Below are 19,932 nucleotides of genomic sequence, written 5' to 3'. Positions count from 1 at the left end.
CAGCGGCCCATCATGTTTCGTCCCTTGATCGACGCCGTTGCGTGAAACTGCGTCGGATACTCTCACCCCAGGCGGAGTCGCCGAATGACTGCATCACGTCCGACACAGTCATCGCACTATTGTGTCGCGAATGTTCGGACGTTGCAGAGGTTCCGCCACCAGGTGTGGCAGGGGGATCATACGAACTTGTTGTGTGCGCTCTTTCCCGACCAGGAGATAGGGAGATGCTAATATTAGACCACTCCGACGGTGAGCTGGCTTCGGAATTCAATCGGCCTCCCACGTTAGTGTCAATGCGAGGCAGCTGTGACGGACCAGCTTGTCCTCGGCCCGGCGATGATGGGGAGAGCATCGACGGCTCCATCCCGCTTGGGCCAGCCTCCCGCGGCGTCTCGTGGGGTTGTTGGTTATCCTGCAATTCATCGTCCACATAGATCTCGGGGACATTGAATTGGGGCACAAACGTCATCCGAGCAGATCGTTTGTGGTCAACCTTCCTTCGGAATTCTCGAGCAGCGGTGAGGGTCTTGAAGAAATCAATCACTGTGTTACGCCGGACCGCCTCCTCCACACGCTGCAACTTTGCGCGGCGCCGTAGGAACTCCTCAAGTCTGAGACTCTTGCTGTCACTGATCACGTTGTAGTGCGCGAGGATCATAAGCAAGGAGTCGAATGAAATGCCATGTACCGGATCAGCAGACACCAAAACCTCTTCGTAGAGTTGGTTGAGTCGCTGCCGCCGTTCCCGCACGGTGTTGACTGGGATTTTGCGGATGATCCTAGCCAGCTTGTCCAGGTCAACACCTTCGAAGACTCTCCGATGCGCAAGGAGCGAGTCGCGCTTGTCGACTCTACATTCATCTAGAATACGTGGAACCATGAAATCCCCTTGGTATATGCGCACTTCGAATTTGCCGGTAAGTTCCTGTCACTCGTCAGCTCGGTTATAATGGAAAGATATGAATTGGCCAGCATACCCTTAATAGTCGTGGGAACTGTTCCTTTGTTATATAGCCAGTGCCATCAGGGTCGTATTCGGCCCATGCCTGTTTGAAACGGCGGAGCTCTTCCCGGCTAATCACGTAGAGACCACTACTTCGTTGGTAGACGTAGGAGAAGCTCTCAAAAATAAGAGAAACGAAAAGGGAAACGAAGATATACATGCTGATGATGTTCCACGATATGAATAGCGCTCGAGCCCAAGACTTGCTTCCGCAGTCGTTCTGGGACATTTCTTCCCCAGAAATGCCATCGGCACAGAACGGTGGTTCCATCTGCGCAAAGTCCTCCATAAGTTCGTTCCAGCCCTCACCGCAACTCGTACGGAAAAGCAAGATCAGGGCTCTTGGAATATCTCGAAAGTTTGTGTTTCCGGTGACGTGTTCGCCGAACTTCGTCATACCGAAAGCCTGGTTCATTGCAATTGCGTAAACAAGGAACAGCACAAACCAGGTTGCTAACAGGTTCCCAATGGACGTTAAACTAGCCGCGGCCGTTTTGAACAATTGATCGAGCTGATTGTTGCGGGGAATAAGTAGCAATGTAATGGCGACAAGACACAGTTTGCTCAGCACCGTCACTGCTTGCTCTTCCCGGGGCCTCAATGCGAAGTTCAAGATCGCCGTGATCATAGTGGCAGGAACAACAAGCAAAGCGTAAAGGTCCCACGAGCTTCTACTGAACCGGTGCCAGCCCAGTCCGGCCAATCGCACGAAGACATTCCCGAGATAGAAAAAGTTGAACACAAAAAATAAACTGTCTCGAATCGTGTCCCAGGTCGGATTCTCATCGTAATACTCAATTATGAGCAGGAGGAGGTGCAACACAAGAATGACGGTCACGCAATTCGCCCAGCGACCATGCTTCTTGTAGGCGACTCGATAAGCCCACTGTCTCCAAGTCGTAGTTTTCTCGGTAGACCTCCGCTTGGACGGCGAAACTTGCTTGAGCAGCTTCTTCAATTCAAGCCAAGATCGCTGCTCGGCGGTCAAGAAGGCAACTCCAGTTTGCTCCGTGTAGTTACGCATAAACACAGACACAAAAAGAGTCAAGACAAAGACGGCACCGAGCAAATTAAACACAATGAAAAACAGCCCGTTTTCAGGAGCCGCAGAATCCCGTGGTTGTTCGTCAACCCCCGTGACGCTCATTGCGCTCGACTGAACGTCCGTCCACCCTTCCTGGGAGACAATCTGGAAGAGAATGAAGAGCGAATTTCCGAAATTGTCAAAGTCATAGTAAGGGTTCGATGCAACTCGGGGTGCCAGAACATCCCAGTTGAATGGTGAACTCATGTACTCGTCAATGCAGCCATTTAAGTTCCCCCCGAAATTCTCGTCATTGCATTTCACCATCTGTCCACGGAACAGAGTAACACCATAGATGGCGAACGGGATCAGAAAACTCATCGAGACCGAGGCAGCCTCAAGCGGAAGTCAGTACAAAAGCATTCAGAAAATGGGAGTTTGGGGGGGAGGGGAGGTTCGTACGGCAATAACTTTCCATCCTCCAACAATGATGACCGAATGAAATGTGTTTTTAGCACTGTCGCTGAAGTTAAGCAACCTCAATGCCCTCAGTGCTTTGAATGCACCGATTGCCCTAGAGGCGGCCTGTTCGTATCTCAAAGAAGTCCCGACGCTGATCCAAAGAGTGACCAAGACAACCCCATCGATGAAGCCCCATGACGAACGCAAGTACGCATTGGGCGTCCAGAAAACCCCATCCGCAATCACTTTAATTATTGCTTCTATGGTAAACAAGATAGCAAACCCAAGGTCGGTCCATATGAACCAGTTTCTACCCGAGCCCAAGTACTTCCACTGGTAGATAGGCGTGGTGATGCAAGCGAGGATAACCATCGCGACAATAGCAGCATAGACGAAGCCGGAGAAGGCATACCATACAGGCCTGTACGGTTCGACCCCCTCCACGCGCTGAACTCCACGGCCCGGACCGACAATTTTTTGACATATCCTTCGAACCGGGTTATCCGGCTTGAACAAGAACAAGGATGTGTTGTAGTACGGATGTTCTATCAGGTAGTCCTTTTGCGCTTGCTTTCTCTTCTTTTCTGCCCAGACCACCTCTTGGGCCATTTTTTGGGGGTCCAGTTCTTCGTAGCCCCGTGGAATCTTCAATCTTGTGTAAAACGGGTTAGGCTCTCGCCGTATGATTGACCTCGAAATCGTTTCCCAGGCGCGTGACAACACTCCGGGTGGCCCCATGAGCCCTTCTCCAGCAGTCGCGCTTCGTTCCAGCGAAGGCTGGTCCCGATTATCGTTCTCGGATGATATCTCCTCTTCGAGAAACTCGCGTACAACAGCGTCCTTCATGAGCATATCTACCGCCGCCGGGCCATGGTCCAGTGGGTCCCTATAGCGAGATGAACCCCTTCCTAGCTGGAAAATTTTCGAAAGAGACAAGTTTCCTTGAGATGCGCCATTGATCTGTTTCTGTTCCAAAAAGGCTCGGACTTGGTGAAGGCGCTTTTCGTCCTCGGATACGTCGAAACTTTCTTGGATGACCGCAATGAACATATTAAGGATGATAAAATTGGCCAAAATGAACCACAGGATCAAGAACGTCGCTGAAATCCAAGAAGTGTTGTATTTCTGCGAGTAAGAGACAACCGGGTAAAGAGTGCCGGTCCAATTCTCGCTGCTCAGAATCCGATACATTCCAATAAACGAGTTGTAAATATTATCAAATTTAATCTCATCATCAGCATCTTCCTCAATCTGACCGCGGAAGAGCTGCGTCGCGAATATGGACGCAAGGAACGTCATCAGAAACACGAAGAGAATCAAGTTAATTAAACCGCTGGCGTTGCGGAAAACGAGCATAATCAGATTCCTCGTGACGGAAAACGCTAGAACAACGCGATAAACTCGGAGGATCTGAAATAGGGTGAGGACTTCATACGGCCGTCCCGAGTATCTGATAGCGGGAATTTGAATAACGCTGGTGATGATAGCAAGCGCTAAATCGAACCAGTTACGGCGGCTCAGATGGAACTTCCGCCAGTCTGTGATGAACCGCAGTATAATCTCACCGAGCAAAACAAGTGTGACAACAATCTCGTTGGTGTTGATAAAATCCTCCCGTGGCCCTTTCTGGTCGGTGTTCCTCATAGCCTGGACAACAAGGTCATAGATGATGATGACAATCCAGAACCAGTATGTCCAGTTGTATAAGCGCTTCAATGTACTGGTTTTGCGCGACGCCTCATCCTCCTCGTTGTCTGCCTCGACCTTCTGAGATGCGAAAGCACTGCGCTTGCTTTCTTCGCGGATAACCTGGAATGAGTGAGTAATGACCGCAACCAACAAGTTTACCAGCCATAAACTCAGAATTATAAATCCGCAGACGAAGAAAAGTGCTGATACGAGGTAATCGCTGTCGGTTGTGTAATAGAGCAGATCTGTGAAGGTATTAGAGCTCATTATCACAAATACAAGCTCGAGTGAATTTGCGATGTTATCGAAACTGAAAGTTCCCCTGTAAGGGTTATCGCCTTCGATGCACTGGGAACCCTTAGGGCAAATATATCCTTTTGGATTGCCAAAGCTAGGGTTGCGGTCAGATGTGAGCCAAGGCATCAAGCTGCCGTTTAGTGCCATATAGCCACCGCAAAATTGGACATGGTCGTCTGGGTCATTCATAGCGAAATCGTCAACGCCATATGGGGACCCATCCCAGACACAGGTTCTTCGAAAACTTGATTTGAAGCTTTGAATGCCTACAATAGCAAACAAGAGCCAAAAGAACCCTATCAGAAAAGCAACGTGGACCAGCAAGGGAGCAGCCTTCTTCAAGCTTCGAAGAATAATCTACAGTGTTACAGTCAGTTATCAGGCATACCCAAACACGTCAACGTTTAAAAACATACCGAGGTCCCGCTGGTCAACGCTAGGAGACGTAGAATCCGGAGACAGCTGAGCATCCGGAAGACATAGAGCCGATGTGAATTTTCGGCACCCCCTATAGCAAGCGCAAAACTTACCCAGTAGGCAACCACAGCGACAAAATCTAGTCGGTTGAAAGAATGCCGGAGAAAAGCGCGGTGCGCAAGTCTGATGCGGCGTTTTTGAAGAGGATCATCAGCCAGCTGCTGCTCCATCTGGTTTAACCCGCCTGTGAAAGTTCGTAGAATCGAAGCTTGCTGGGGCTCTGGCTGCACTGATGCTTTCTTGGTTGAAAATTGACGTTGCGGCGTGATAAGATTTTTTCCTTTCTCCAACAATGCATTACCAAGTCCTTTTGACCGGTCTATTGTACTGTACTCGACTGGGTTGAAAAAGAGCCCAGAAACTAGGATTTTAGCAACAAGTTCAACGGTGTAGATGATGAAAATCACGAGGTAGAGATAGTCCATAACACCCCTACCACCCCATCTCAATTCTATAGCGGACTTCGGTCTCGCAGATTCAATGGTTAATAGGATCGTCTGAATAACGATGACGACCAGGACGAAAGGTTCTGTAAACGGATGAACGAGAATATCGCACAACCACGTCCTAATTGCATTATCTGGACCAAGTATGCCAAGCGCCTTGCCCCTCAAGGGATTGCTCAGTCCTCGCCATGCCTTATTCGTTGATTTCTCCCTAGAGATTCCTTCATTTACCGAGGCCGTCGACGGCGCATCGTGGGCATAATCCGGAAGGGAGGGAAGGGCTGGCGGAGCCTCCATGCGTGAACTTTTATGGGATTCCCTCGAGAGCGACTGTTCGACCACCTCCGGTTCATTACTTAAGTTCACGACACGTTGGGAGACGGTCTTCATCATCGAACTTGCACGCTGCAGCGCCGACCCGGAAACCGAAGGGGACAGCGAGCGACCGCCGTCTCCCGAGACGCTCTCCCCCCGGCGCCTCCCACTGTAGCCAGCCTCCACGTTGTGCAGGTCATCCCCCAAACGTGGTCCCAGATGGTCATTTTCAAATCTAACGGAGGGTGTATTCGATCGATCGCGCGAACCGCTGGCGCTGGGGGTGACGGACGCGCCGCTAAAATGTTGCATATTAGCGGGATTTGTCAATGGAGCGGTATCGCCATATGATTCGGAGGGACGAGGGTGGTCGGCTTCGTTGGCGCCGAAACTCTGCAAATGTTCATCGTCCCCATCAGGTCCCAATGGATCTCCACTGTGTCCTCCAAATGAAGTCGCTATCGCAAATGCCCCGATATCTGAGGGGGAGAATTGATTCGCGTGATCGGTAGAGCGCGAATGCGTGGCATGGCTTCCATGTTCAACTGGTGAATCGTCTGTTAATCGTTCATAGGTCCGTCCTCTCTCGGTCAAGGAGCGACCAGAAAATAGCCGGCTTCCCAGTCGTCCTGTTCGTTCCTGGTGGTCGGAGAGATCCTGTAAGGGGATTGAGTGGTGGGTGAAATCATTCTCGTCGTTAGAGCCGCGGTCATGGCTATTCGACGCCATGGTGGGCAAAATCGATTCACTAGCCGAGCACAGGCATCGCAAGCTGCGGTGATGGGACGCTTATCGAGAATGGGGTCAATATGTTGTACGGAGTCGCGGAAAACGAGAGATAACACGCACACTCGCAGTCGGACGTCTGGCGCGGACAAGCAAGCGGGAGCGGGATAAAGACAAACAGAAGGGGCAGCGAAAGAAACGCGAAAAGAAAGTAGGTTAGTAAAACGAAGGCGACGATTCTGAGAATTCGCGCAGCTGAGGTGTCTTCTCCGGATTCCCGCGATCGCCTAGTCTTGAGCCAGGAGCGGCCAAAACGGGGCGGTTGGCGGGATGTTCATTCTGTATGGCCGAGTGTCTCCTCGAGCGGCGGTGATCCGCCGCCCAGACCACTAAGGTTGTCTTGCGGCCTTGCCCGTGCAGGCTGTGATTTCTATTCTTAATTCTCCGGTATCTTTCGGCAGATGAATACAATTTATTAGAATAGAGAGCATCCGACGATTCTGGCTGGTTTTCTTTCAGATTATTTGGATATTCTTCTCTATTTCGCCTCTACCATAAATAAGTGGGCGTTGGGACCCAAGCCTCTGCCCTACAGTCAGGAACGCAGAGACCGCCTTGGCTTTTCGTCTGCTCCAAACAGTGCTGCCTGCAATATGGCTCCGCCAGCCCTAAAAATAACAATGGACAGCACGGTCGGCCTTTTGTTACGCAAAGAAACAATAAAACAGCGGGGAATTATCTACAGGCTCGACAAATATGAAGGACGGAATGGACCCAGAATATCAAATGAATCAGTCGGTTTCCATGAGACTTCCTTGAGTCCCGTTCTGAACATGATCCCGAACGCCTTGGATGAATGCCTTCATTGCATCACCGCCGCCTAGCGGAACGCCCCCTCGGCGCATGAATCCTCCATTCTCGACTGGTATCTTCAAGGCTTCGCTAATGCTAGGAAGCCCTCCATCCCTGATAGCCACAGTCAAGCTTGCAAGGCTCTGGGTGAACTGAGGGGAGTGTAAAACTCTCCTAACGATGTTCTTTTTTTGCGAGAGGTTGAGGGCGCTGAGAACATCCTGTGCAGTTTCGGGACCGCGTTGAGCATCAGGTTGACCCTCCATCTGAAACGCCAAAATCAGTAACTCTTGGGGTAAAAACTTCAAGAGGCTGTCAACCCTTTCGACATCGAGGGTCTCCAAGAAGGGCAGTGTAGTCGATGGAGGCAGCAGATCTTGCAATGTAGTGAACGGTTGTTCAGCTTGCTGGGACTGGTTCCCTCCCAGAGATTGTAAGAAGTCCTGTACCACAGCTGAAGGATTGGAGGCACCACGAGTCCTGTCACTGTCAGGGATTTGCCAGAGTCAGTTTACATTCTTCGAGTAAAAGTGAATGATAAAAAAAGTAAAACAAGAAAAAAATTCATATTGTCAAGGGCAGGTCTACCCCCACGGCACAAAGCTCGAACGGAAAACATGATACCCGAAAAACAGAACGTCGTGATATGTACCTAACTTACGCTCTTCCACCATCTGCTCCACCCTCCCTCGATCCCTGTCCTTCCTCTCTCACATCCCCACCAGTTGCATCCGGTCCTGCACCACCGCTGCTACCTCCGCGGTTATGGCTTGGGTCATGGTCCACGCCTTCAACATCCTCCATTGTCTCATCATCATCACCATTGCCTCTGGGGATAGCCGCAATCTCGCTCTCTACATCTATTTCGTCACCTTGTAACAGCTTGTTGACAATCCATCCAAGCTTAAGGTCCCTCGCGCTCCAGAAAGAGGGGTCATCTTCATCATGTTGGGACTTGGATTGAAGCCAGAAGAGATATCGCTGGGAGCTTGACGAGAACTTGAGGACGTAGATTCGGCCATTCGTAGGTTTTCCATCGGGGCGATAAGGAGTAAATGTGCCGTCGGAAGGAACCATTACCAAGTCCAATTCAGGTTCTGTGTGAGGAGCGCTTCGAGGGCGCCAGCAGAAGTGAATAAGCTCATCTTCGGAATAGAGGTAAAGATACCCCGGCGTCTGCTGAGGCTTGACTTGGACGTTTGATGACTGGGTCTAGCACGTTGAACATAGTTAGTACTATAAACGACGCTATATCTCACTGTTCCATTTGGGCAACACTCACCTCAAGGTCACAGGTACCCGCTTTGAATGTGATGATCGGCGTTATCGACATTGTGGCAGAAGAGCAAATAGAAATGTGGGTGATGAAGTAAAGTTATCTGTCGGTTTTCACTTCGTGCTGAAGCGCTAGGCCAGCTCTAGTGGTGAGATGGTGGTGGTTGAAAAAGCAAGCTTGGGGGAGATACGTCAGTTTGGAAAGCTCCAGAGTCCACTGGAGGTCTCGCACGCTCTGTGTTTTGGGTTCGGGGAAGCTCAAAGGCAACTACGGCTGTGGTCGGTGCCGTAGCCCGTACTTTATGCCTCAGGCATAAAGTGGCAACTCCCCGTCCGTCGTATCAGTCAGCCCAAATCGGCACTAGCGCCTTTCGGTTAACTGATAGGGCTTGCGTTCCCACAAACCTCACCACTCCGCCTTTGGACAGTGAGTTGCCCGTCACACACCAATTCCAACAACCACCCGCCGTCGACAACCACCCCCCTACTTTCTTTTCAGGTCTTCTTCGTCATCAGCAGCCAAAATGTCGGACGTTGGCACGACGAAGCAGTTTGGAAAGGCCCAGAGGCTTGTGCCGTCCCAGAAGGCCCAGAAATGGTACCCTGTTGATGACGAGTCGCAGCCCAAGAAAGTCAGTACACCCCGTGCAAAACGAGTACAAACGTCGGAAAGAACGGAGGATGCGGTTTTGTATGGATGAATGCGACAGTCGCGCAGGGTCAATTGAACTCGGCGACAAATTGGCAGGACCGGCATAAAATCGACCGACCATGAGTTTATATTGAAACCGCATCCTCCGACGTTTCTTGACAAGAATGATACACATATATGTGAACGTTGTGGATTCAGCCTTCTGACATGATTTTTTTTTTGCTTTATTCAACAGGTCCGCAAGACTGCTCGTCCCACCAAGGTTCGCGAAAGCCTTCAGCCCGGTACTATCCTCATCCTCCTTGCCGGTCGCTTCCGTGGCAAGCGCGTCATTCTCCTCAAGCACCTTGACCAGGGTGTTCTCCTCGTCACCGGTCCCTTCAAGATCAACGGTGTTCCCCTCCGACGGGTGAACGCTCGCTACGTGATCGCCACCAGCAAGCGCGTGGACATCAGCAGCGTTGACAGCCAGACCGTCGAGAAGGTCTCCGCCCCCGGCTACTTCACCAAGGAGAAGAAGAGCGAGAAGAAGACTGAGGAGGCTTTCTTCAAGCAGGGAGAGAAGCCCGAGGTACGTTCCGACAAGACAAAAAGGGCCATCCACCTCGGCTCTGTGAACATCCAATGTCCAGATCAGACAACTAACGTATTTGCTATGAACAGAAGAAGAAGGTTGCCAGTGCCCGTGCTAGCGACCAGAAGGCTATTGACCAGTCCATCTTGGCCAGCGTCAAGAAGGAGAACTTCCTCGGCAGCTACCTCGCTGCCTCCTTCAGCCTCCGAAACGGCGACAAGCCCCACGAAATGAAGTGGTAGACGTGTGCGACGCGGCGGCCGCGGGTTCGGTAGTTCTTGTGGAGGAATTATGTGAGGGGCGGCTAGATGCAAATTGGCGATTCCCCACCCGGGGAGGAGCGATTATTGCAGCGCAGGAGGAACGGCTGATGAAATGTGTAACTCGATTCGAAGGATCCGTTTTGGCTTGGGGACCACGGCAAATCCGGAAGACTCCGAGTCGGTTATGTGTATATTTTCGCAGACAGGTTTCTCCCAGCGTGGCTGGTTTGCACCATGTCTAATGAGCCGTGTGAGCAGAAAAGAAAAGAAAAAAATTCATGATCACCTTTTCCAGCTGTTACGTGTCTTCTCTAAAAGAGGCTGGGAGTTATTACATGTTTAGTATGATACTCTTATTTTCTCAATCTCCAGGTCAATTTCCAGATTTAGATGGAAGTTCTGAAATCGGGACTCGAATTCTGTTAAGTTGGTTCCTCCTCTCTTAACTGTATATTTTTTACTTGCAGCTTTCTTTCTACATACATACTCCCGTCCCAACGCAACGCGAACCTCATATCCCACCCAACTACCTAAGTAGCTGACAACGTCTTCTATTCATGTCTACTTATTACATAATGGCCCAAACGCAACATAATTTCGATTCCACTAGGCGCAAGTGAGACTCTCGGTCTTCCTATTATACAATAACATAAAACAAAAGGAAACCCAGACTCCAACGCCACCAAATAAACCAGCAAGGTTCCCAAATCCCAATAATTGCAAAGCCCCCTCAGTCACTTCCTCCCTCTCCCGAGACCACTTTTACCCCTCGAACTCTCTGCGCCCCTTGAATCATCACCCCAACCAGCTACACTATCACTACCATACCACCCCGTTCCCACAAGGAGATCAATGACGCCCCAGCGCCCAAAATGCGTCTTGCCGCCATGGGCAAGATGGAGCTCCGTTCGGCGCGCGACCCAGTTCAGCAGGAAACTAGGCAGCACATAGTATCCAGAGAATGCGAATGTTTCTTCGATTGAGATGATGACCATGTAAACGAGGAAGGTGATCATGTGGTAACGGAAGAATAGAATTGGGATGTACATCGGGATGAATGTTGAGAGGAGGTAGACAAGCGGGTGGTCGTAGTGCGCTGTTAGGGGAAACGGGGCGCGGAGGGCATGGTGCCAGGCTCTGTGGAATTGAGCGACGAGGGAGAAGACGGGGATTTTGGAGTGGATGATGAAGCGGTGGATGGTGTATGATAAGATCTATATAAAAATGCCAGGTTAGCTTGTAAGTTCGGTAAGAGGCGTTTGTTCTTGATGTGTACATACCTCTCGAAGGAGAAATCCCCAGAAAAGCTGCTTCGTGATAGTCCAAGGCATTGGGACGCTGAGGGCCATCTGTACTGCAGGTCGCAACTTGGGAGTTTTGATAAGGAACGCTTCAATCGTCATTTGCACGGCGATTCCCAGCAACAAGTTAGCGAGCGACCATCCAGCAATCTTAAGTTCCTTCAGCGAAGGCTTGGTACGCTTGCTTCCAGTTGGTAGACCGGATTCACCTCGCTCTTTGAAGGAAGCGGATGTGCCTGGAGCAGCAATGTCGAGGATGAAAAAGACAATGGAGGGGAAAAGGTAGAATATTAGGCGCACAAGCAACGTGCCGAACAATTCAATCCGTAGAGCGGTATGTGAGAGCACAAGAGTGGTCCATGTCATATAGAAGAATATCACATTGGCTCTGGTACTATAGGAAGATATAGTGGGGAGAACGAAGAATACGGTAAGGAAATCCATGCTGGCAAAAACTAAGGTCTTCTATATACCCTCAGTGAATATGCTAGAAGAGCCCTTCTGCGATATCTTGGGCGCTTTTATATTTATTTTACATCAAACTGAGCAGTGAAAGAATACCTGTTCCAAAGTTACCCAACAAAGGGACAGTCCGTTTCAAATGAAAGAACCCAGGTATCGACGTCACAAGCAGCAAAATATTAAACTGGTGTGTGCATGCTGATGCTCAGGCAAGGCCATGACCTCAATGCTGCAGGTCCGGGAGCGACTATTGGGCAAATCAAATGTTGATATACCAGATCCCTGCCATTACTACTTAGAGGCCCGTTCTACTCTTAATATTGAATGGTCTACCCGGCCCATGTCTGCATCGTAGAAAGGGTAGTTGCCAAGAAAAATGACGAGCAGGAGAACAATAGTCACTTTCATTTGCGGCTGTTATTCTTAGGGATAAGATAAGAAGAATATACGATAGCAATAAAGATAAACAAAGAAGGCGCTCGAGGGTATCTAAACCGTACACCAGACAATGAAACGGCATTTTCAATGAAACCAGTGAAGAAAAACCAATCCCTAACCCGAAGATGAGGCTGGAATACCATTCTTTTGTCCCCATGTAAAAGCCTGTTTCCTAAGGTCTGGGACTACCTGCAAAAATACCAGGTTGCTAAGCCAGCCAGTGAACGTATCGCGGAGCCAAGAGTTTCTTGGGCTAGACCCAAGCGCAGAGCCCTTCATCAAATCTCCGACAAACATAGTAGTAATAAGGTACTCGCCTCGTTCAATGGCTTCGATGGCAATGCTAGCGACTTCCTTGGGTGTCTGGGGCTTGTCAGCAGCCTCGAGCTGCTTCGTAAGAGCAGGTTTGATTTGCTGCTCATTGTCAAATCCCGGACTGAGAATTCCCATGGGAAACACAGTGTGAACCTTGACATCGGCAGGAGTAGCACGAGATCGTTCTTTCGAGGCACGCGATCCGTTGTAGATTTCAATCTCCTGGTTCAACGTGTCCGAGAGAGAACGCATGGCTGCTTTTGCGGGGGAGTATGGCGCATAGCCAGCGATAGGTACAAAGGCGAGGGTGGAACAGGTGAAGATAAGATGGCGTCGAGGTAATGGCCTCTGGTGGCTAGGGTTGACTGGAACAAGCCACCTCTTCAGGACTGCATGTGCCGTGTTTGCCGCAGTCCAGTAAACAGTATCCATTTGGTCCTTGAGCGTTTGGAGGGGTGTTTCGATGAAGTATCCCGGAGTACAATATCCAGCGCAGCACCAAACGATATCAGGGGGCATGCCATCATTAAATTCAGTGACTTCAGTCATAATGCGTTCGCATTCTTCAGGTTTCGTGAGGTCCGCACTAATGTAGTGAAACCGTTGCTTGCTGGCATTGGTGGCGGAGCCCTAAAACATCAATAACATGCGTCGAGCAACGGATACGGTGCAAAAATACCTTGATAGCTTCCATGGCCTCTTCAAGCTTTTGGACGGTCCGAGAAACAATGACAACATTTGCTCCTTTCTCTGCGAGCTGGCAGGCCACGGCCTTGCCCATGCCCTCCGAGCCACCAGTGATCACCGCCGTCTACAAAGCAAATTCGTTAGCAAGGCTTGAAAGCTAAAATAATGGCGTCAATTCAGTTACTCACCCGACCCTCCACGACAAATTGGTTTGTGGTCCTGAAGCCAAACATCTTGACGAATGTATAGAGAACGAGTACACCTAGAACAGCCGAAATCCCCAAGGACGCGGGAGACAAGTCGTAAGAGATAGAGAGAAAGGATGGAGGCATGAGGAAGAAGAAAGAAGGGGGGAAGAGGAAAGAAGAGGAATATTAAGGGAGATTGGCGGCTGGCCGGCTCTTGCTGATACTTCAGCTCAGTTGCAGCTTCCGTTCCTGAATCCTGAATCGTAAGATGGAGGAGCAGCCAGGCGGCGGAAGTTGTGTGACCGATAAATACGTCAGATACGAGACTGTAGGACTCTTATGGGGGCTCGCAGTGTATTTACGCGTAACATATTGTAATATTGTATCAAAGTCTGTGATCCTTTCCTTTTGAAGACTAGACTTTTGGAGGCGGTGAGGGTCCCGCCCAAAATTTTATTGCGGAGTTATCAATTTTTTGGCCTCCAAACGGCAATCAAACGAAATTATTGCATTTCAACTCAATCAAATATGGGAAAGAAGAGAAAGGCTGGCGGTCGGCCAGCTGCTAATAAGGCCGGCAAGGACGAACCCCGTAAATTCGACATTGAGGAGAGATTCGACGATTCCGAAGATGAATTCCAGGCGGGCCGAGACCAGATTTTGCTCGATGAAGCGCCAGAAGCAAAGAGACGGCGCAGACTAGCAGAGGAAGGTGTGTTGAACGCTGGAATATATTCTGTAATCGGCGGCATTGCTAATTCGGGGGCTTCTAGAGGAGGCATTGCAATTATCTGACGAGGAAATCCTGGGATATGAGTCCCCGGGCGACGAAGAGGACGACGACATGGACGAGGTCGAATATGACGACGAGGATGACCTAGACCAATTTGGGTCAAAATCAAAGAAAAAGCAAAGCGGAGGTGCAGAATCTGAAGATGAGGAAGAAGGCATTGCCGCTTGGGGCTCGTCCAAGAAAGACTTCTACAATACTGATCAGATCGAAACGGAAGCCGATGCTCTCGAAGAGGAGGAAGAGGCGAAGAGGCTACAACAGAAGCATCTACAGGAAATTAACGAAGAGGACTTTGGTTTTGATGAAGCTGAATGGGCTGAGTCTGGCAAAGACAGCTCGAAAGATGACACTGGTGCGGTGACTGAGGTCTTGCCGCAGTTGGAGATCACGGAGGACATGAGTAGTGAGGAAAAACTGAAGATCTTGAAGTCGCGATACCCCGAATTTGAACCCTTGGCGAAAGATTTCATGGAGCTTCAACCCACGTACAATACCCTCGCAAAAGCCGCAAAAGCCGCCGGGCCTACCGTTACAGATGACGACGCGGATCATGCTCCCGTTGCTGTTATCAAATATCGCGCTTTGTCCGCCTATCTCGGTGCTATCACCATGTACTTTATGCTTTTGAGCTCCGCTCACGAATCGGACAACCTTACAGCCTTATCTCCAGCTCAATTACGGTCACATCCAGTCATGAATTCACTCGTCAAATTCCGGAAATTGTGGGAAACTGTCAAGGACATTACCCCAGTTGGGAAACCATCTCAGGATCTGGTTGAGGAAGAAAGTGAGAGAGATATGGAAGTTGATGTGCCAGAAGTCAAGAGTAAGGAAAATAAGGCATCCAAGAAGGAGAAGAGGAAGCTTTCAAAGGCACAACGTGCCGCAGAAGCAGCAAGAGCGGAAGCAGAAGCCCGAAGGGCAAAGAGACTAGAAGAAACAGAAGCCAATCTTGCAGGCCTATCAAGCCTCGTCACCGACCCCGGCCGGAAACGAGTTAGCAAGAAGACGAAGACATCGTCAAAGGCTGCTGATGACTCTGACTTTGGTGACGAGGATGCCCTCACCGCTAAGGAGGCTGAAGAGAAGGCCAAGCAGAAGCGATCTCTTCGGTTTTACACCTCTCAAATTGCACAGAAATCCAATAAGCGCACTGCTGCTGGCCGCGATGCCGGTGGTGATGCGGATATCCCTTACCGTGAGCGCTTGAAGGATCGGCAGGCCCGCTTGAACGCAGAAGCCGAGAAACGTGGTAAGCAGAAGGCACAGGGCGCGGAAGAGCTAGGCGGCGATAGTGACGACGAGGATCGTAGGGTCGCGAGTGAGCTTAGGAAGGGCGGCGACTCCGGATCAGATGATGATGACTACTACGACATGGTTGCAGCCCGCACCAACAAGCGAAAGTCAGATAAGAAGGCTTTCGCCGAAGCACAAGCAGCAGCCGCGCGTGAAGGAGGTCATGTCGAGGTCCAAGAAGAGGTCGGTGCTGACGGGAAACGAGCCATCACCTACCAAATCGAGAAAAATAAGGGTCTTGCACCTAAACGTAATAAGCTCAACCGCAACCCGCGTGTCAAGAAGAGAATGCGCTTTGAAGACAAAAAGAAGAAGCTGGGTAGTGTTCGTCAAGTCTTTAAGGGTGGCGAGGGCCGCGGTGGCTATGCTGGTGAACTCACCGGTATCAAGAAAAATCTGGTCAAGAGTGTCAAGCTCTAGCTGCTCGCATCTTCTTTCATTTCCCTATTTTCAGACCGTCATTTGGACACATACTATGGGGCGTTTTATTAATGTGGTTAAAAATCGGGTCAGTGTGTATATAGAACTTCATGATAACTATAACCTTCTGCTGTTCTTCGATCAACACTAGTTCGTTCCATGCCATATATCATGTAAACAACTATCTGCTCGGTGTCGTACAATTTTGACACTATATATTAAAGGTAAACAATAAAGAAGGCTAGCAGCTTTTATTTTAAGCATCAGAACCGGAGTCTATAGATATATATTCCGACAGCCGCGGCACATGTTGAAAAAACTCCTCTAACATCCTTCTCGCATTTTTGCCTTCACAGCCATCCGACAAATCCATGGCCAAGAGTCTTCTTGCTAGTTCGTCCTTCAACACCAAATGTTTCGGTTAGCTTTTGATATTTATTTCTGGCGACAGAAAGAAGAAGAAGAAGAGTCTCATACCGCATCCTGCAATGCCTGCATCTCCTCCGTAGAAAGCACCGCGCACGCCGCAATCAAGTTCTCCCCACGAGCAGAGAGGGACACGAGTTCATTCGCGCGGTCAACAATAACTCTGTTTATCCCATTTAGGGCAGCGCAACTACTGGTTATCAGTTTACCAGCCACAGCAATATCTGGCCCCCATAATGGATGAGAAAGCAAGACATGGCAGGGCAGGGGGAGAACGTACATTGTCCCAAAACTCTTCGTGCTACGACCCAAGCGGAAGCTGCGAATCGGTTAACATACTAAAAGTCTCTCCTGAAGGATATCAGACGAACTTGTACAGGTATGTGATCTGGTCATCGGCCTCTTGGGATTCTTCGCAGACTCGGACCTCCATATGGCCTAGCTGTAGCCGGGGCCTGACTCGGAGGAACTCATTCTCAAATATCTCGTGAAAGTGCGTTGCAGCGATTACTTTTGGAGCATCTTCTAGACTCAAAAGGTGCTCGAGAATTCCACAAGCCAAACTGATGCCATCTATACCAGGTCAAATATAAATATTGGTAAAGAACTTCCAGGACGTACCGTGCTCGCTGGTTCCTTTCCCAAATTCGTCAATTAACAACAGGCTACGGCCTGTGATATGTTTCAAATCGAAAGCTATTTGCTGAAGGTCACTCATGAAGTTGCTTTGAATCTTGTAAACTGTAAGGGCTTTGGACCGACAGCTTACGGATAGAAACGGTGCTCCTTACCTGTGAAACACTATCTTGGGAATTTGACTTCACTAGAATTTTGTCGACGGTGCCGATTTCAGCGCTCTCAGCAGGAACAAAGCTGTAAGTCGTTGGTAGGGTGTTTGGTCATGATATTATTATTAACATAATTCTCGTACCTTCCGGTTTGTGCCAGATATACTATCAAAGCAACCTCATTTTGGTCAGTAAGGGTTTCGATGCAGCGGCCTGGTCTTCTCACTTGTTTCATATAAACACTTTTGCCTGAGTAGTTTGGGCCCGTCAATAATACCATGTTGGGGTTTGCGCCGGTCTGCAAAGCTTCCGGGGCACTCTGCGAGTGGTCTGTCAATTGCTCTTCGAGTCTGCCTCCTACCAAGAATGTGTCATTGGGGACGTAAGACGATACAGTCAGCTCCTGCAGTATGTGACTTAGAGAAGGTTAGTCCGAATACAGATCACAAAATTGTATAAATATATCTTACCGGCCACCTTTTATTTTAATTATGTTGTCCTCCGAGATTTTCGGGCGGACAAGATTGTAGCAGGTTGCTGCTTGAGCCATCGCAAGAAGACTGTATACACTTAGCTCTTTCCTGTGGAACGAGCCATCAATGACTCTACCTGTCAATTTCCCCACAAGCTTCGGATGCTTCTATAAGGACCCGTTCAAACTGAAGAACTCGCTGAGCCAAATCGTAGACTATCTCGATTTCCTTCTCTAAGGTGCGGTGGGGTCAGTAAATATACCCAAGAAAAACATGGAACGGACGAGGCATATACCACAGATAAGACCGTATATATCACCCAGCTTCTCATCCATCTCTCTCATTCTAAAATCTTTGAAATATGCCCGGTTCTCCGTAATGAAGATAAGCTCCCACCCTTCGTCGGAGCCATTGTATGCTGCCTCGCCCGCATTCGTAAGAGGTATGGCTATATTAAAACCTAATTGCGGAAAATAAATGACATTTATGTCGATATCAAAGCTTGCTGGAATAGTGGCCGCGATCTCTATTGCAACTTGCTTCAGCAAACTGCTTAGTCCGTCGTAGCTGTCTTTCATTCTATCGAGCTCTCTATCCAGTCCTGGCTTTACGACGGCTCTGCCCTGCTCGTCAGAGCTATCGATGTCGACCTTATGTTCTAAGCTATGGACCATATCGGATTGGTGTTGGCAAATTCACTTACTATTTCTTGGATCATCCTTCCCACCGTATATAGCTGAGCCCCTTCAAGAGCATGAAGAGCCTATGGGATTATAAGCACGGTCCGCTTCAGAAATAGAGTCATTTCTCACCTTGTTGTAAAGAGTTATACCATGTCCACCCGCGGTTTCTCGAAGAGCGTCATGCACGTCAATGCCGTAAAACGCAAACTGTCAGGTTAGCCAAAAAACCGCATTATACGGACCCTCATCTCCGTGACATACTGCTAACAGAGTAGCCCAAACCGTTGTCTTGAAGCCAGACACTTTCCCGCTGCCAGTACTTGTCCCTTTCTGGAGGTTGATCATTACTGGCCGAAGGTTCTTAATATGCTTCAAGCCCTTGACCATTTTTTCCATTGAGTTATAGTTGTCCCCTTGAAGATACACACTGATAAACGATTGGCGCTCGTGGATAATACCAAGTTCAACGGAAGGTCGAAGAAATATTTGTCGTAGCCGCTGTTTCCCCTGCGGAGTGCATGCAAAACGCTTAAATAAACCGTAAACAGAGAGGCCCTCTTTGGAGGAAGACGACCACTTTCCTGGCCCTTGGTTGACTATGCTGGGGTGAGACTCGGACTCAACAATCTGAAGTGATGTTAATGTCCTTGCGTTAACGAACCTAACAAATTATGAGTGTATAGCCTTGGTTAGGAGTCTGTAATCCAAACTCACATTGTCCCAGTTAAGGTGGACATTTCGAAAGACGACACTTGGTAAAGTCCCGAGTCTGTACCTGATACCAAATCGGAAGACCTTCGTCGTTGTAGATAGGTAAGAATAGTGCCAGCACAGCCAAGTGTTACTTTGTTTTCCAGATCGAGAAAACTGGCCATGTGTAAGTGTCTGCCTTCCTCCAAGGTGAAGTCCATATTTTCCGGGTCCATTTGAACTGTATCGACAAGGCCATTGTGGGGTACGAGAAACTTGAAGCGCTCTTCATGTCTTGACGATATCTCTAATGCCACTAATTTATTTCTCGCGTTTGAAGGGTTGAACTCCTGAGATGGTCGCACATCGAGCTGGTAGGGGAGGTAGGGACGAGCACCTAGCATATCATTAGCGTCGTTCCTTTTTCTGAGATAGTATATATGGTATCACTAACTAACCATTTTCACGTTCCGACGGTTGTCCGCTGATGCTAGAGTGGTCAATCCGTGTCGAGGTCAAGAGAACAGTCGGCTTTATTTGGAGAATCACTAGAAACAAGTCAGCTAGCAGAAGCGAGTATGAGACGATCATACACGACACACGGGTCTCAATAACCTCAGAGTTAGAATGTTGTATATCTCCCAGCAAATACAACCTTTTCTCCTGGGCAGAATAGTATGAACAGCCAACTGTCCCTCCGTCCTTCATGTCAATGGCCGCTATAATCTGATCAAGGTCTTCTTCCACCGACTGCCCCATAGACACCGCATCCCTTCTTGTTACGCTGCTAGCCCGAGCTTGTCTTTGTCTTGGGGCTCGCAAGGGGCTAGCCGGTGGAACAAATGTAGAGGGGATACCATCGCCATCGTAAAGTGAAGAAGGAGCGTCGGGCAAACCACCCTCTGATACCTGGGAGT

At 49.3% G+C, this 19,932-nt stretch overlaps 7 protein-coding genes across 7 annotated transcripts; 2 read left to right on the top strand and 5 right to left on the bottom strand.

The window, feature by feature from the left end:
* Window positions 1-10: 10 nt before the first annotated feature.
* On the bottom strand, window positions 11-6,442 carry cch1 (calcium channel protein CCH1; the record flags this gene model as incomplete). The annotated part of the gene is made up of 4 exons (XM_040816654.1): window positions 11-925; window positions 978-2,423; window positions 2,490-4,832; window positions 4,892-6,442. The coding sequence occupies 4 exons, from the start codon at window positions 6,440-6,442 to the stop codon at window positions 11-13; spliced, it is 6,255 nt and encodes a 2,084-aa protein (XP_040663178.1).
* A 788-nt stretch (window positions 6,443-7,230) lies between these two features.
* Window positions 7,231-8,624, bottom strand: ASPVEDRAFT_122865 (uncharacterized protein; the record flags this gene model as incomplete). The annotated part of the gene is made up of 3 exons (XM_040806027.1): window positions 7,231-7,771; window positions 7,953-8,503; window positions 8,574-8,624. The coding sequence occupies 3 exons, from the start codon at window positions 8,622-8,624 to the stop codon at window positions 7,231-7,233; spliced, it is 1,143 nt and encodes a 380-aa protein (XP_040663177.1).
* Window positions 8,625-9,090: 466 nt separating this feature from the next.
* On the top strand, window positions 9,091-10,034 carry ASPVEDRAFT_121380 (60S ribosomal protein eL6; the record flags this gene model as incomplete). The annotated part of the gene is made up of 3 exons (XM_040805878.1): window positions 9,091-9,198; window positions 9,454-9,789; window positions 9,882-10,034. 3 exons carry the CDS (start codon window positions 9,091-9,093, stop codon window positions 10,032-10,034), a joined length of 597 nt encoding a protein of 198 aa, XP_040663176.1.
* Window positions 10,035-10,436: 402 nt separating this feature from the next.
* ASPVEDRAFT_873892 (sterol desaturase family protein) lies at window positions 10,437-11,952 on the bottom strand. The gene is made up of 2 exons (XM_040818054.1): window positions 11,336-11,952; window positions 10,437-11,269 (listed from the first exon to the last, which is right to left on the bottom strand). The coding sequence occupies exons 1-2, from the start codon at window positions 11,798-11,800 to the stop codon at window positions 10,790-10,792; spliced, it is 945 nt and encodes a 314-aa protein (XP_040663175.1). The 5' UTR covers window positions 11,801-11,952; the 3' UTR covers window positions 10,437-10,789.
* Window positions 11,953-12,119: 167 nt separating this feature from the next.
* On the bottom strand, window positions 12,120-13,730 carry ksrA (3-dehydrosphinganine reductase). The gene is made up of 3 exons (XM_040811302.1): window positions 13,447-13,730; window positions 13,251-13,382; window positions 12,120-13,201 (listed from the first exon to the last, which is right to left on the bottom strand). The coding sequence occupies exons 1-3, from the start codon at window positions 13,588-13,590 to the stop codon at window positions 12,371-12,373; spliced, it is 1,107 nt and encodes a 368-aa protein (XP_040663174.1). The 5' UTR covers window positions 13,591-13,730; the 3' UTR covers window positions 12,120-12,370.
* Window positions 13,731-13,933: 203 nt separating this feature from the next.
* Window positions 13,934-16,113, top strand: ASPVEDRAFT_36825 (something about silencing 10 family protein). Its single transcript, XM_040811301.1, has 2 exons — window positions 13,934-14,158; window positions 14,220-16,113. Exons 1-2 carry the CDS (start codon window positions 13,975-13,977, stop codon window positions 15,953-15,955), a joined length of 1,920 nt encoding a protein of 639 aa, XP_040663173.1. The 5' UTR covers window positions 13,934-13,974; the 3' UTR covers window positions 15,956-16,113.
* A 98-nt stretch (window positions 16,114-16,211) lies between these two features.
* ASPVEDRAFT_118767 (MutS family protein MSH5) lies at window positions 16,212-19,774 on the bottom strand (the record flags this gene model as incomplete). The annotated part of the gene is made up of 17 exons (XM_040805641.1): window positions 16,212-16,355; window positions 16,433-16,571; window positions 16,662-16,700; window positions 16,753-16,954; window positions 17,003-17,114; window positions 17,173-17,254; window positions 17,313-17,347; window positions 17,396-17,585; window positions 17,640-17,729; window positions 17,779-17,875; window positions 17,938-18,292; window positions 18,370-18,405; window positions 18,455-18,532; window positions 18,587-18,986; window positions 19,040-19,412; window positions 19,474-19,563; window positions 19,618-19,774. The coding sequence occupies 17 exons, from the start codon at window positions 19,772-19,774 to the stop codon at window positions 16,212-16,214; spliced, it is 2,619 nt and encodes an 872-aa protein (XP_040663172.1).
* Between the last annotated feature and the right edge of the window lie 158 nt (window positions 19,775-19,932).

Source organism: Aspergillus versicolor, assembly GCF_001890125.1.
Source record: "Aspergillus versicolor CBS 583.65 unplaced genomic scaffold ASPVEscaffold_1, whole genome shotgun sequence".
Taxonomy (NCBI): domain Eukaryota; kingdom Fungi; phylum Ascomycota; class Eurotiomycetes; order Eurotiales; family Aspergillaceae; genus Aspergillus; species Aspergillus versicolor.
This window is presented reverse-complemented; position numbering and strand designations above follow the sequence as displayed.

Bases quoted from the DNA above. Each gene is read 5' to 3' on its own strand.
- ASPVEDRAFT_873892 (XM_040818054.1), bottom strand. From the start codon at position 11,800: ATGGATTTCCTTACCGTATTCTTCGTTCTCCCCACTATATCTTCCTAT. The intron at 11,270-11,335 runs GTATGTACACAT...ATTTTTATATAG, and splicing joins GGGGATTTCTCCTTCGAGAG to ATCTTATCATACACCATCCA.
- ksrA (XM_040811302.1), bottom strand. From the start codon at position 13,590: ATGCCTCCATCCTTTCTCTCTATCTCTTACGACTTGTCTCCCGCGTCC. The intron at 13,383-13,446 runs GTGAGTAACTGA...TTTGCTTTGTAG, and splicing joins AATTTGTCGTGGAGGGTCGG to ACGGCGGTGATCACTGGTGG. The intron at 13,202-13,250 runs GTATTTTTGCAC...TTGATGTTTTAG, and splicing joins AGGCCATGGAAGCTATCAAG to GGCTCCGCCACCAATGCCAG.
- ASPVEDRAFT_36825 (XM_040811301.1), top strand. From the start codon at position 13,975: ATGGGAAAGAAGAGAAAGGCTGGCGGTCGGCCAGCTGCTAATAAGGCC. The intron at 14,159-14,219 runs GTGTGTTGAACG...GGGGGCTTCTAG, and splicing joins GCGCAGACTAGCAGAGGAAG to AGGAGGCATTGCAATTATCT.